This window comes from Cheilinus undulatus, linkage group 6 (assembly GCF_018320785.1).
Source record: "Cheilinus undulatus linkage group 6, ASM1832078v1, whole genome shotgun sequence".
NCBI lineage: Eukaryota > Metazoa > Chordata > Actinopteri > Labriformes > Labridae > Cheilinus > Cheilinus undulatus.
In genome coordinates, this window is record NC_054870.1 from 15,996,202 (window position 1) to 16,012,677 (window position 16,476).

General features: G+C 39.1%; 1 protein-coding gene across 1 annotated transcript in view; it reads right to left on the minus strand.

Annotated features, from left to right (window-relative positions):
* LOC121511440 (coiled-coil domain-containing protein 85A-like) overlaps positions 1-16,476 on the minus strand; it is a 64,220-nt gene that overhangs the window by 46,260 nt on the left and 1,484 nt on the right. Inside the window, exon 2 of the mRNA XM_041790130.1 lies at positions 11,934-12,993. Within this exon, the coding sequence (XP_041646064.1) occupies positions 11,934-12,993 (1,060 nt within the window). The remainder of the gene's footprint in view (positions 1-11,933; positions 12,994-16,476) is intronic.

Sequence of the window (16,476 nt, forward strand, 5' to 3'; positions counted from 1 at the left end):
AAAGTTTGAAACGCTCCTCCTAAATTCACTTTTTGTTCACTAAGAGAGAGTTACTAACAAGAGAAAACAGGAAACATGAGAGGAGTTGAGAAATGCTGTAAAATCAGTTGGGTCAGAGGAAAAAACATTTTAAGAACGCAAACATCAGAGGAATACTGCATGCAAAGGGGGACGCATTTACAACTAAAGGATCAGAGAATATACTGTATTTTCACACACACATGCTCTTTATACATGCTCTCTGTGGAGTTTGTTATTTTCTTAATCTTCTGATCAGGGATGCACTTGATTACCCCACTAACTTTGTTGTTGGCACCAGAATTACGAGTCAATAAACCTAATACTTAACATTTTCTGTCAGTTTAGCCGACAATCCCAGTGGAGTACTCTGTCAGACCTCAGTACATTACGGTTAACTGCTTCTGCCATGCTGACACAACACTCTTTAATTGCATTACCATTGGGATTAATAAAGTGTCTATATATCTTTAGCTTAATGATGAACTGATAATACCAAACCTTAACAGTAAACTGTTGAAGACTTTGATATATCAATAGAATTACATGATATATATTCAGCGACATGGGCTGCACAGCGGTGCAGGGGTTATAGGTTCACCTACCAGTCAGGGAGTTTGTGTGGAGTTTGCATGTTCCCCCTGTGTGTGGGTACTCCGGCTTCCTCCCAACACCACCAAAGATATGCATGTTAGGCTGACTGGTGACTCTAACTGGCCTTAGGTGTGAATCTAATTCTGCCTGTTGTCTGTCTCTGTATGTCAGCCCTTAATGACCCTGACAGTATTTTAGACCGTTTCAGATGTAAAGCTCTGCTAGTAAAGATCAACCTTACCTCTCTGGACAGTAAGTTTTGCAATGTGTTAAAGTAACACTTAAGGAGTTAAATTTTACACTGTATCTCAGTGCCACTGGCAGGAAGTCAGTTACTCAGTAAATCATTTCACTCGTGATGCAAAGTTTAAAAACTTAAAATACAACAACAATCCACATGAACATGAACAAAGGAATGCCAGCAATGATTACTGTACAACAGGCACCATCTAAACACATCTAAACACAATTTGAAACATCAAAAACACATATAAACACTGTCTGAGGGATGTCAGATTTGAAATGGAAGTAGGGAGAGCAACTGACACAGCATTAAAGGGATCAACACCGTCAAACAAGTCCAACACTGAAGACCAGTTAACTCAGCATGGAGTTCAAATTACATTGAGATATTAACACTCCATTTTTTTTTTACTGTGTGGCACAACTGAACAATGACACAACTTAAGTTACAACTGAACTCGTTTCAACACAGCGTTAAGTGTGGACTTTACACCATAACTTAAGACAGAACTTCGACATAGCTGGTGCAACTCTCTTCAGGAGTCTGCAGAGAGAAAACGGGTTACATTAAAGTTGTTTGCTGTGTACTGAAATGCAGAAAGTCAGGCTGAATGCATATCCTCTATACACCCTGCTGTTTCCCCCTGCTACTGCTAGCTTTAGCTACATTCTGCAAACCAACCTCATTTGTGTACCCAGTGCAGATGTGATAAATAAAAAGTGCTCCATCGTGACTTTTCCTTTATTTAGGCTAGTCCACTAAAAATAATCCTATTGCGTTTTCCTTTTAATTGGATGAGGAATTTTCCACCTAAGAATGTCACTACTTCTAATAAGGCAAGATGAGTCTTAATACTACTGAACATTTCAAGTGCTTCTCACAGCTGTGTTTTCAAATTTTTGACTACAATTAGGCAATATGTCTGTATGATGCTAGATGAAATTACTAAGTATTTTTAGTGAAACGAACCCAGAGTATTCGTTGATGTTGAGAATGACGAATGCATGCAGTGACCCTCATTATGCTTTGTATTCTCTGTTTTTAATATTCTACAACAAAAGTCAGTGTACAAGCACAGTCAGAGCTGTGCTTATATGTACACACAGTCATTAGTGAAGTACTAGTTGATAAATACCACACTTAGTGTGGGAATGCTCTCATTACGCAAACATCTGTGTGCATCTTGTTGATAAATGAAAGCCCAAGGGAGCTGCCAGATTTGTTCCTGAGTGCTGCCAAGGTGCCTTTTGGGCAGGACACAAACCCCCCTACAGGGACCGGCACCCAAGGCCAAAGGCACCAGTCCCAGAGTAGCTGAAAATCTGGAGTGACTTGCATGCTCAAAAACTGCTGAGATTAATTTTCTGGTGATCCAGTGATTTTTTTTTTTTTTTTTTTTTTTTTTTTTTTTGACGCTAATTTTTTAAAGTTAACATAACTAGATGGACTGTAAGATACCAAATACTGTAGATATCTGTGTACAGTATTGTGTCATGGTGTCCAGCTGCAGAACAGAAATGTCTTTGCTTCATAACAAGCCAGTGTTACCGACTCAGAGAAGAGGTTAAAGCACAGTCAGATGCATCATTAAACCCTTAAATGGTGCAAACTGCTTATTTTCTACTAATCTATTCTGTCCAGGTGGGCAGACACATTTGTAAAGCAACAACAGACTATTAACCTTTAATGATTTTCCATTTTTCATCAGGCTACTAAAGAGTTTTCTGGGAATTTTCTCCTCACCATCATCACAAAAACCTCTAATCTTCATCTGATAGGCTAATTCATGCACAGTGACAAATCTAATTATAGTAAGTACAGTTTAATATTTCTGCCACCCACATCTTCCTTGAAAATGTTAATTTTTGTCCTCTGCAGCCAAATTTTCATCTCCATGACGTCCAACATTGAAATGTCACCATTAAAATCCAAACTGTTCCCTGTGTCAGCAGCAATCTGAGTCATCTGCTGATTCTCCTTTTTACTGATCTGCACACACTGTTTTCCTGAGAGGGGCAAGCTGTGTGATTTAAAGCCAAAAAAGGGCTGAGGATTTACTAAACTTTAACTCCTAAAAGCATCCAGTATGTGGCATTTGCTATTAAGATGTGTATGTATGCATCGTCTCAGTTTACGGTACAGTACATGAAGCCACTATTGTTTCCTGGTTATAGCCGAGTCAGCGATCCTGCAGGCTACAACACTATTTCCCATAACCTCAGCTGTAATACAGAGCACCTCTACTCAGCACTGTAGAAATCTCTACTGCTGCTGGACAGTCATATTATAGAAACAACACAGGCATGCACATTTATGTTTTATAACCCCAAATCCAAAAAAGTTGGTGCTTGGTAGATGAAAACAGAATGCCATGATTCTCAAATATTATAAACCCATATTTTATTCACAATAGAATAAAAATAACATATCAGATGCAAAAACAGACATTTTAACATTCCATGAAAAATATGCGCTCATTTGAATTTAATGGGAGCAACCCATCTCAAAAAGTAGGGACTGGGCAACAAAATGCTGGAAAACTAAGTGTCACACATGAAAAACAGCTGAAGGAGCATTTTGCAACTGTATAGGTTAACTGGAACAGGTCAGTATATGACTGGGTATAAAAGGAGCATTTAAGAGAGGCAGAGTCTCTCAGAAGATGAGCAAAGATTCACAGATCTGCAACAAACTGCGTCTTAAATTTGTGGAAGGATTTAGAAAAATGGTCCTCAACATAAAACTGAATCTTTCAATATCCCATCATCCACAGAACAAAATAACATTAAAATATTCAGAGAATCTGGAGAAATCTATGTGTGTAAGGGAGAAGGCTAAAGGACAATACCGGATGTTGGTGACCGTTTGCCACTGCATTAACACATGCATGATTCTGTTCTGGAAATCATGAATGGGCTCAGGAATACTTCCAAAAATTATTGTCTGGCACATTGTCCGTCCATAAATGTAAGTTAAAGCTGTGTCATGCAAAGAAGGAGTATGTGAACAGAAACGTCACCGTCTTCTCTGGGCCAGAGCTCATTTAAATTGGACTGTGGCAAAATGGAAAACTGTTCTGTGGTCAGATGAATCAAAATTTCAAATTCTTTTTGGAAACCACCCGTGCTGTGTCCTGCGAACTAAAGAGGAGAGAGGTCATCCAGCTTGTTATCAGTGCACAGTTCAAAAGCCTGCATCTCTGATGGTATGGAGTCGCATGAGTGCCTATGGCATTGGCTGCTTACACATCTGGAAGGCACTATCAATGCTGAAAAGTAGAGAGAGGTTTTAGAGCAACATATGCTGCCATCCAGATAATGTCTAATTCACAGAAGATCTTGCATATTTCAGTAAGACAATAAGCGAAATACCGCATCCATTACAACAGCATGGCTTCATGGTAGAAGAGTCCAGGTGCTAACTAGACTAACAGAAAACATTTGGTGCATCATAAAAATAAAGCACAAATTTTACAAAGAAGACCCAGGACTGTTGAGCTGCGGTGTTGGGGTTTTAGATACTCTGGTGTTAAAAGTAAACATTATTAGAGGGGACATTGTCAAGGGTGATTAAACAATGATTCCTTGTGTGTGTGCACATAAAACTTCATGGCATCCCTACATAACTCTGGGCCCTAGTTGGGCATACCAGTCAAAAGTCCTGATCCTCCCCTGCTTGTAGCTACATAGTGTTCTTTAGTTTGAAGCAGACTAGACAGCCCTGGTGTTGAGGCTATAAAGGGGCTATAAAGAAGGCCAGGGACTCAACCCGGTAAAAAAAAAAAAGGAGACAAAACATGACTAAAATGTTTGTGCTGCACTACTGGACATTCAATGATATTTTGCCATTTTGCAAATGGTATTCCAGTATTTTCATAAATGTTATGTCAAAGTAATTACAGTATTGATAGTTCATTGGTGTAAGTTTTTTTCCATTTATTTTAATTCTACAATATGGGTAATTAAATTAAAATATTTTACAGAGAATAAAGGCCACTTAAACTAATGACTAAGACAGCAGTTTCAAAATGGCGGTGCCACCAAACTTCAGGGACCATAAACCAGAAAAAAAGGTGGGATCTGCTTTACTAACTTCTTTTGTGTGTGGGGACAAAATGGACATATTTCTAGTTACTACAGAGACTATACTTGAGTCAGCTATTAAAGTTGGGATTTCCTGCATTGGTCCTGATGATCCTCAAAGTTTAATTTGCAAATATGTACAAGCTAATGACAGCATAAGTCTGCGTGAACCCTGGGGTCGTATTGAGACAAAGCACCAAGTCTAGTGACCAAAACCAGAAGGATGTTTTTGGAACTGGAATTTTGAAAGTAACTGAGACCTTTAGCACCATAAACACTAAGACAGCCTCTGCTAGAGCAGCTTGTTGGCACCAACAATGATCAAAAGCAGGTACCAGGCAAGGCTGAAGGTGGAGGATGATCTGCAGTTATGTAACCCTGCATCAACTGCATAGATGGAAAATCATAGTTCCCAACATGTTAGAGCGTAGAGCATAATGATCAGGTAGAAATTCAGCAAAATGTTCAATTCTGAAACTAAGTAACTGATTGCATGGGTAGGATGGATGTTTAAAGATATATATTCAGAACAAAATAATAAAACAATCAACATGTTAAAAATAAAAATGCTTAAAGATGAGATATGTTTGAAAATAAAGTATGTCATCTATGTCACTCTCCTGCACTTTGAAAACCCATGAATTAAAATATAAAGACATCTTTTTGGCTAAAAGTAGAGTAAAAACTGGGAGTTTTCAATGACAATAACAAGACTAAAACTATAAAGGTTAAAATGACTAAAATGTGACTGCAACTAAAAGGCATTTTCATCAAAGACTAAACCTGCAAGATAGCTGCAAAAATTAGCAATGCATGAATGTATGATCATTGTTTCTTCATCAATGAGATGAGCTCATCAATGCAACACTGTGCACCGCTTTCTTATATCAAAAAAGTCAATGTAGTTCACTCATCAACAACCAGAAAGTATGGCTTAATTAGCTACACTTTACACAGAGGATTTATTTGCAAGTAATCAAAACAGGTCAGTCATAAATATGCTGTCCTTGTATCAGGTGGCAATTATTTTCACATTTTTAACGTGTTTAAGACCCACTGATGCTAAATTTACAAGACTGGAATATTCATTCTAAACACTCATTCAGCATGACTGTTTATAAATCAGGGGATTTCTTAGGATGAAAAAAGGCAATGTTTTGCAAATGAAAACACTGGTCAGCGCCCATCACTACTACATTAAGGATGTGTTGCGACCCAAATTTCTTGAATTTTTCAATTATAACCAAAAGTTTTCAGTGAAAAATGGGGCAATTGTGTTTAGAGATGGAACAAAAGATGTGATAGAGCACAGAGATGGAGACATATCCTTCAAAATAAAAGCACATACTATTACTGTAAAACAGCTTAAACAACTGTTTAAAGATGTGCTTTTATTAGACTTGCTCCACAATAACCCACAAATTTCCACATACAGTGGCTGCACTGTGATCCACTGGCGAATCGTACAGCGGAGCAAATCGCTCCTCATCAATCAGAGCAGTTCCACTGCCTGCGCTCTTGTTCTAGCGCCACTCCGCAGATCTATCTTCAGCCCCGGCTGCACTGCCAAACCTCATCAATCACCACTGATCAGAAAGCTCCAAACAGGAAGTCGAAAGCATAGAGCACCCAGTACTTTCAAAATACAACACAATGCACTAACTCTGAAACATAAATCATCACTATATCAACATAACGTCTCATCCTGCAAGGGTCACCGGGAGGTCAGTGGGTCAGAGCCACAACTGACAAGGAAAAGTGAACTTTTGAGGAAATTTAGCCAACATTTTCTGACATAAAACCACGCATCCTTAATTCAAGATTAACCTTTTAACTTCATAATGTACTCACCCATGGTGTAAGCAATAATATCATGGACTCACACCAGAAGCGATGATAAATCAACCCCAAAAAGGTAAAATAATTAGCCTTATGCACTTGACAGCGCCTTTGCAAAAGCTAAGTTAAATAAATGATAAACATGCTATTTCTGACATGTTCTTTAAAATTAAAGTCTGTAGTTGCTTAATTGTTTTAATTGTGAATGTCAACATCAGGACATGTGCTGTTATCAGTAGCACCTTGCTAAATGAAACGAAATGAAATGAAAACAGAAATGAAATGAAATGAAACTTAGAAAGACAGGTAAAGTTATAAAAAACTGAACACATAAATATAAATAACAAAATAATTTGTTTGTGATCTCATGTAAATGCTCTATTGCTCTATAAATTATTTTGTAATACCCTGAGGTTAAAATGTTACTGAAAAGGGCAAAGGAAAAAAAAGAAGTGACATACAGTGCTTCACAAATTTATTAGACCACCCTAACCCTAACCAAAGTAAGGTTTATGCCACAGCTGCCCTAAATTAACAGCATTGGTAATTACCAAAATCATTTTTATGTTTCTGCAATGGTTAATACACCAATATGTAGAAGCTCTTTAACCCAAATGATATTTTTAATGCTAAAATATAATTATTATTTTTATCCATGAATTTTTGAATTGACTGATTTACAACAAAACTGAAAAAACAGTAAAGCACATTAATATTTCTTGATTTATATGTCAAATTATACTTATTTACTTGCATTCCTGAACAGAAAAATTAGTTTTAGTGGTTGAATGTTATGCTTGATTCATTTCTGACTTCTCAGAGAAGCCCAGTGAGCCGACTCAAGTTTGGGTGAATTCAGTTTGAAATTCCTCATTCCTGTTCAAAATGGTAAAACGTGGAGAGCTCACTGAAAATGAAAGAGTCCGCATTAAAGCACTTCATGATGCTGGATGGTCTTTGAGACAAAAAACAGGTGGTCTAATAAACTTGTTAAGCACTGAACATTTTAGGCCATATCACCCAGCTCTACTTTCTTGTGATGCTACTTTCAGGTAAAGTGCTCTATTCAACCTGTGGGAAGCTCTGTGTCAACAGTACATCCTTGTCTTGTCCTAAGAGAGACTCACTTCCCACAACCAATCAATCAGACTACATCAAAAGGCTACCAAGGAAAGCTTAGCCTTCATAAGACTCCAGGAAAATCTATCAAGGGTTGTTTCTACTGCATCTGAACAACCAACAACAATTAGAAAACTGGTCAACAAAAACTTGATGGTTTGGTTAAGCTTTGGCCACAGTCCTCATTACAATATGACAGCCTGTATCTTCCTGTTGTGTGTTCTGTGCTAGAGTACAGCCAGCAGTTGGTTGATTTATGCTCGACTCATACTGGTGAGCCAGAGCACACTGTGTTTGTCCCAGCGGAGAGCTCTGGGGCTCTGCAGTATAACAGCCCCTTAAGCACTGCATACTGCATAAAGTAACACACATGAACAAAAGATCATACAGAAAAACCTGCATGGACGCAGAAAAACATACAGCCTTTTTCTGACAGAGGTAAATGAACACCTTGTATACCTTTTACAAACAAGCCTTCTGTGTGACAACGTTGTGACAACGGCCCCAATTCTCCTCACTTCACTTCCCAATTTCAAAGGATTGTAAAGGGAGTTGAGGCGGTCCCCGAACACAACATGTTCACTCGTCACACTCGAAGTTAATGCTCAGAAACACACAGAGAGAAACAACCACAAACACCACAAGGGGAAACTTCAGAATATTTAATAAGGGAAAAATTAAGTCAGGCTTAAAAGCAGAACCGATGTATTTCACATCTCGTCTGTCATTTCAGCATGTGACACGCATCCCCCTGCTATCTGTCAGGAAGGAGCCCTTTATAGCCTGCATGTGGGAAAAATCAATGTGAACGTTTCAGAGGAGTTGAGTGACTGTCAAACGTGAGCTAATTAAAACGAGAAGACAGATTTGAGACAGCTCACACACACACATAGGCTCTATGTGGGTTGACCCGACATCCAATGTCCACATCTGTGCACGTTATAAACTCACGAGTCATTGCTTCACTTACCTAAACTTTACCTTCTGAAATGCAGTAATAATATTTACAAAGTTGATCCAAATGTCTTTGGCAGCAACCTTCTCTCACGAGAAGTGTGTACAGATTAAAAGCTCTAGACCACACACCACCCTTCAGCTAAAAAGAAGCCAGTTAGTCACTCTCTGGTTTGACACAATGTCTAAGGCCAAGAAATCAAAGAGGACAAAGATGGATGAGGTTAAGAAGAGAAAAAAGGGGGGGAACAAGCATGAAATTGGTCTGATACAGCCTCTAAAAGCTAGATCAGGGTTTTGGCTAGCAGGCATCTACCCTGGAATTTCAAACTTGCTTTTAAAACATTAAGGAAAGTGATGGGGGGTAAGACACACCCTTCCCCTCCTTGCTTCTGTCCCTTATCAGCCACATTTTCATTCAGTCTATACCGCTTTCTCAGATTTGATTATTAGCAATAATGTCATAACAACACACACTAGGGCTATTTCAGTGTGAAACCATGACATATGATCATGTAGAAGACAAAATGTCATTTTTTCTCCTTTTCAGTCCAAGAAAAACATGGTTTAGATGGGAGTTCAAGCAACAGTACTACATTACCCACAATTCTAGAGTGATAAGCACTGTCCCTGACTGGTTAATCCCACCATTACTCTTGAGACTTTCAGGTTTGCCCTGACTTTCATATTTAAATCAAGAAAGAAGATATATGGTCATGTAAAAGACACAAAAAAGTACCTTTTTAAAATAAAAGACTTGGTTTAGGAAATGGCACATTACCCACAATCCTGGAGTAACACAGCACAGGCGCCACAGATTTCAGCTGTTTGCTGCTACAAGTGAAGTCAAGGGTTGTGGGAAAAGTGGACAGTAACTGCTGAGCTCTGTGGTGACATCACAGTATGTTATCCAGTAGAGGGAGAGGAAACAGATTTCAGTGGGAGCTAACCAAACAAATCTAGAGATGAGTAGCGGAGTCTGGATCTGGACCGGGTAGCAATACTTTATTTTGATAATCTGCCACCCCAATGCGACAAAGACTTAAGACATGTACGTGAAATGTTTAAATGAGCACATCAGCATATAAGGCACCAGTAGAGTATTCATCAGTAATAATAATAACTTTATTTATATAGCACTTTTAAAAACAAGGTTTTACTAAGTGCTTTGACACACAGAAAAGAGAACACTCAAAGAGAGAGAACCTAGACAAGATCAAAACCCAAACTATACTTTCAGCCAAAACAGAAAAATTACTAAGGCATTGTTAGAAATAAAAATCCATGGAAGTCATTAGAAAGGAGGGGTTGTAAAATAATTGTTTAGAGGAGGAAACTGACAGAGTGGGGGGCTGTCTGTGGACTAGGAAAGGCTGTTCTCTTATCGCGTTTTTATTGATCCACATAAAAGTCCTTTTCTTGCTTGGACCACTAATCATAAAACCGTATACATTCCAAAAACAGCAGCAAGAGTAGCCGATGGACCAAAATAGCAGTAGTGCTTCCTTGTTTCCTCAAAAGCCCAGAGTCATGAAAAGCTTTCACTCTGTCACCCTTCATCAGTCTGTATGACTGAACAAGCTAATATATGAATAAATGTTCCGCCCTCACTGGAAGAAGATAACCAGAGGTAAGCTGTTGTCATAACTGTATGGGTTCAGATCCATCCAACTGTAGTGTTTGAGGTAGAGAGCAAGAGGCGATCACTGATTACTGCTAGCCTGCTAGTGTTAGCTTTGTCTTCCCCACATGCTATATGAGTCTGCTTATCTTTAAACAAAGCTGTACTTAAAGCTGTAAATTGCACAAAAAGAGTCAAAATGATAGATGATACGGGACCATATATTTTATCGGCCACCCTGTATCGCGATATGTATCGTATCACCAGATTCTTGCCAATACATACCCCTACCCACCACAGGCTTTAATGTACATGATTAGTAGTATTCATGTAAACGACATATTATTTAGTAGCACAAAATCCTGCTACATAAAGTTGCTGTTTCTGTGTCGGTGAGGGGAGTTCTTTCTAAAACCTGCTGCTCTGTTTAAACCCTCTAGCGTCATGGAGTAAGCGTCATCTGTGACGTCGGACAGACTTCAGTCCGCACTGGAGAGGGAGTGACGAGAAGTTTGGGAAAGGCCCTATCATTAGCATCCTGACTTTGAAGAGACACAGCTGTAAACTGGAGCTTTTCAGAAGAAAAAACACTGAGAGCATCCAAAAGGCACTCTGATCAAACCAGTGTTTTGAGCTTTTCTTTTCTCATAAATTTATCACTTTATAATGTCAGAAATAAACTTGAAGTTTTCAAGTTTGTAAAGTCACAATTTATACCTTTTAAAATGGCAAGTTATTTTTCAAAAATAATAAGCATATTGTAACTATGACCAACAATGATACTTTCGACTGAAAGATCAACACATACAGTCATGTGAAAAAGTTAGGACATCCTATGAAAGCCTGTGTGTTTTTTTAATGTATTTGGACACATGGGTATTTAATATTAATTTTAACAATACTGGGACATTCCAGTAACATAACTGAACAATTTAAACTAAAGATAATACTTTGTTTTAATTTTCTGTAAAATGTGATTCTAAAAAAATAGCATTTTTTGGTGATTAATAAATCAGGACACCTACTTTAACCTCAAGAAACCCCTCAAACATCCCACAGCTGAAAGAAATCTGTGTTGAGGAGCGGGGCAAACTTTCCTCAGACTGATGTCAGAGACTGATAAATGGCTACAAGAAGCATCTCACTGAAGTTATTTCAGCCAGAGGCATTTAACTGTAACATAAATTTCAGCTCATATTACACAGCTCTACTATAATCCCATGACTGGACTATTTACAAAAAGACCTCACTGGAAAGATGAGGGCAGGATTGAACATATACAATACAGATACTTTGACTTTGGGATAAAGCTTCTTTTAAACCTTACAGACACAACTGTGATATCTGTATAATAAATGATTCTGAGACTATAAAAGTGTGATCATGAAAGCTGACATTCTTTTTTAATGGGGTGGGAATGGTGATATATTGAAATACAAGAAAAGAGTTACCCTGTGCCTACCGTTGTACAGACTCTGGTGGTGGGGGGCCATCTCGTCTCCTGCTGCCGCCCTCCTCTGGCCTCCGTCCCTGCTGGGGGAGCCACCACTAAACCTCCCGTGCTCCCCCCCAGGACTGTGCTGATAGTGATGGTGGTGTCGTATGGACTCAGGACTACCCACAATCACCCGTCCTTTCCTGAGGTGCTCTGGCGTCACCATGGCCACCTGTTTGGCATCAGGACTCCCACAGCCGGCCCCCCCTGTGTGAACCTGCCTATGTCTCTGACTCAAGTCTGGGCTGGACTTGGCTGATCCCTTCCCGCAGCTTGGTGACGCCTGCCCTGACATGGAGAGCTGTTTCTGGGCTAGTAGGTCCGAGCTGCAGGGCTGGTGGTGGGAGTCACATGGTAGTCTGGTGGGGGACTTGTGTTTCTCTGGGCTGTGTCCTCTTAGTCCACGAGGGTCCAGGTTGGTGAGCGATCCCCCACGAGGGCGGCAGGACTGAGGGAAGGTGTGGTACTCTGGAGTGGAGCTGTGCCTCCTGCCTGTGGATTCACAGATCTCTCCAGGTTTGTGGTGGTGATCTGAGGAGATGCACCTCGACCCAGATCCAGGGATGGTGTTGGAGCCCACTGGAGGGGGTTTAAGGTTATCTGGACTATCTGTACTCCCTGCACTTGAGGTGCTGCTCCCATCTCCTACATCTCTTAGCAGGCCAGGTGCAGGCACGCCTCCACCCAGCTGAGACAAGCTGCTTTGACTGTCAATGGAGCTCCTACGCCCAGGACCTCCCTGCCCACCAACACCACCTCCTGCTATAGCAGCAGCCCTCTCCTCCTCCAGCATGAGGCACAGCTCCTTTAGCTCCAGATTTTCCCTTATGACCTCAACCTGCCGCTGCTCCAGCTCTTTCAGCTTCTGCAGGTATATGGCCACCTCCTTCCTCATTAGACCAGCGCTGTAGCGGCCCAGACGCTGCCACTCCCGTGACACCTTCTTCCCCTTCTGACGGTCATCATCCAGGAAGCAGCACAGGTCCCGCAGCTCCTGGTTATCCTCCTGCAGCTTCTGGTTCACATCCTGGATTACACATGGGCAAACAAGAACAAAATAAAAGGACAGATCCATAGCAATATGTTAGTGTTTACATGGATATTACTGTTGGAATAGTAGGGATGAAATGGTTAACAGGTTAGACTAAGGAAGCACTAATGCATCAGTGTAATATTGTTATTGACCAGCTGATTTAATTGGGCGATTATAGCCTATTAAAACTAATTGTTTAATCGACCAAAAGTTGGCCAACAGACACCCATGTTAACACTTGAATTTCCTCCTATACAGTGCTTCTATTTTTTGGGACATTTTAGAAATTTTCAGAATTTAAAGTTTTACTGTAGTTTTAGTTAAAGAAAATTTAAAGACCCAATAAAGTGATAGTAAATCTGTACTTAGGCTTTTTTGTTAGATAAGCCAGTGTGTTAACCACCAGGCCAAACTTCAGCCAAAAAATTCAGCCAAGAATAAACATCTCCAAGTTTATAAAACCAAGATTCAAAATCATGAAAAACGAGGGGGTAAAATCTACTCCAGGATGGAGTGGGCCTGTTGGTTGAATGAGCTGAAGCCACGCCCATTCATGGAAAAGATCATCCTCTTAAATTTAAAAGAAAAAATGCTACAATCTGACTTGAGGAATCATCTGCCCACTCTACTGAACCTGTCAGCTCTATGTGTCAGCCACCAGAGAAACAATCAGACTTATGTCATGACAGACAATTTAAAATAAAAAGTGTGATTTTAATGTTCTCATCCTATATTTAACTCTTCAGGTATTTCTTCTCTCAATTTCTGAGCTATGTGAAGGTATGTCTCTCTCCCGTCTATGAGACGTTTTCTTGTTGTTAGGTTGCTGCTGAAAACACTCCATTTCCAGAAAGCGCTCTTCAAAATAAAAGTCATCAATGATGATTAGCATTGGAGGTTTTATTGTGTTCGGCCTGGCAGGACTAGACCATGTCTATCAACGGATGCTTTACTAAACTTTAGCACTGTGATGCTAACAGACATGAGGGATTAAACTGTTTCTGCTGGTAGAGGGAGACAGTCAAAGTCTGCTTCTTTTAATCATCCAGGACTTAAGACAAAGGAAAGGAAGGATGGATTAAAACACACCTACAGCAGGCATGATGTTTGTTCCTGCTGCATCTGGTTCAAGTAAAAACCAGATGAGCACTCCAGTATTTAGCCTGCCCCTTGACCTTACATTGACCTTATGAACAGCTCTATGCCAGAGAAGAGACAAAGTCCATTTCCTGGCTAAAATCTCTCAGTTATGCTGCTTTAAATGATCTATTGGCCACTGTGGCTGATAGATTTGGGGAATTAACCTCAAAAATAAAAGACAGGTGATTCCCCATTGAGGGCCAGGGACATCGCCATTCCACATATTTGCCCTGCCCAAATTTAACCATGCAGGAAAAGAAGTGAAAAACTTTCTAACAGTCCAAATCCAAAACTCAGGCACAGGTAGATCTCAGTGTTTTCACATGCCTAAAGCAAGCATGTTCCAACATATCTAGTATTTTAGGACACACATTTTGAATTTCACTTTACAGGGTCTTTACCAGTGATAATTTAGTTAACTAATTATTTTCGTTATAGTTTTCGTTAATAGCCTTTTTTCCCCTGATGAAAACGAGACAGTAACTAAAAAAAACAAGTGCACGTGGACAAAAACTAAACTAAATTAACTAACATTTTAGTCAACAAATAAAAACAAGATTAAAATGTCTGACAGAGACTTTATCCAATCAGACCTAATTTCGTCATGTAGAAAGTAAGGGCAAGTTAGGCATATATCCAGTCACAGCTACATTTGCTGTGTGGAAAGGTGGCTAGAGATTCAGAGGAGATCCAATCACAACTGCTTTTGCTGCATGGTGGCGGGGTAAGTTGGGGAGAGATCCAAGCAGTCAACTAAATTTACTGTAAATTTCATCGACTAAAATGTTGGGACGTTTCATCAACTAAAACTAGACTAAAACTAAAACAATTTGGATGACTAAATTATGACTAAAACTAACAGATATTTTTTGGCAAAAGACTATAACTAAAACTAAATTAAAAAGTGCTGTCAAAATGAACACTGGTCTTTACAAACATTTTGAGTCTATTTTAGGTCATAAAAACACCCTAAAATTCAATCTTCTTTCAGTCAAAATATTTTCCACTTTAATTTAATTTACTGTGAAATAAGTATAAATGTGAAACACTTATTACCTCACTATTAATACTTTGTAACTTTAAAATACACTCTTGAAAATACTGGCATACTTCGAATGCTTTCTACCCAATCTCCCCCTGTGTTTTTACTGATTACACACAGTGTAGAAATTTCACAGATTTCGAATGTCCAACAGTCCAGCACTAGCATTTTAGTCCAGTTTTAGTCTCCTTGATAAATACTCAACTAGCTTTCATCAGTTGTGTATCACTCATAATCTATTTTAGTTAGTCTTAGTTTTCAATATGGAAAAAGGTAGTCGCCAAACATGTTTTAGTCATAGTTTAAGTCAAAAAAAAAAAAAAAAAACTCCTAATCAAACACCTCTGAACACCATATTCTACCTGACCAACGTACCACTGTAGCATGTCATTGTCTTGTCCTGATATTTTGTGTTTCTTGTTCACTATCCTGTGTCACTACTTTGTTGTAATGTTTTTGTACAAATAAAAAAATAAAAATAAAAACAATAAGTCAACAAAATCAATAGTGGTGCATATAAGGTATATTTCAAATGAATTTAAGAAGTGTCAGAGGTCTAATGTGAGTGTTTAACAATTTTGTTTATTTTACAATTTGGCTAATTAAACTTAAGAAAATAAAGGCCTTAACTTACATGGATTCAAACTAATTATAAAGGTTGAAATGACATAGATGTGACAGAAGCTAAATGTTGTTTCAGTCTAAAGACCAACACCAAATTAAAATAGCTGCCAAAATTAACACTGGATAGAAAAATTGACACTAATCACTGCTGAATCTAATGAAGAGGTTTCGGCTGCAGAGAAGTCCCCTGTTAGTCAAACGCTGATTTCATGGTCAAACCTGAGAGAAAATGTTGGCATAGTGGGAGAAATAATGAAAAACAAAAATACAAAAAAAGGCCAAAATTTTATTTTTGGTGCAACCTGCTAAAAAAAAATACACATGACACCCAGTGCTCTGCTGACTCAGTCATAGACAGACTACGCTACATTAGCTGGAGTATAGCAGAGGGATACAGCAGTCAAGCTTTTTATTAATTGAGTGATCGGCACATTGGGGGCATTACAGGCACACCAACAACAGTGCAACAAGTAGGTCTGGGTATCATTTGGGTTTTATAGTTCTAAATGGATAGTTTATACAGTGCCGGTGCTGAAATGGTGCCTGAATCGATACTTTTGAGGAGAAAAACGTGTGTTGACCGTCAGTAGGAGACTAAAAGCTGTCTAGGTATCATCAATGATTTGCAGAAACATCTTTATAACGTACCTGTCAAACGACCATGTTGGTAC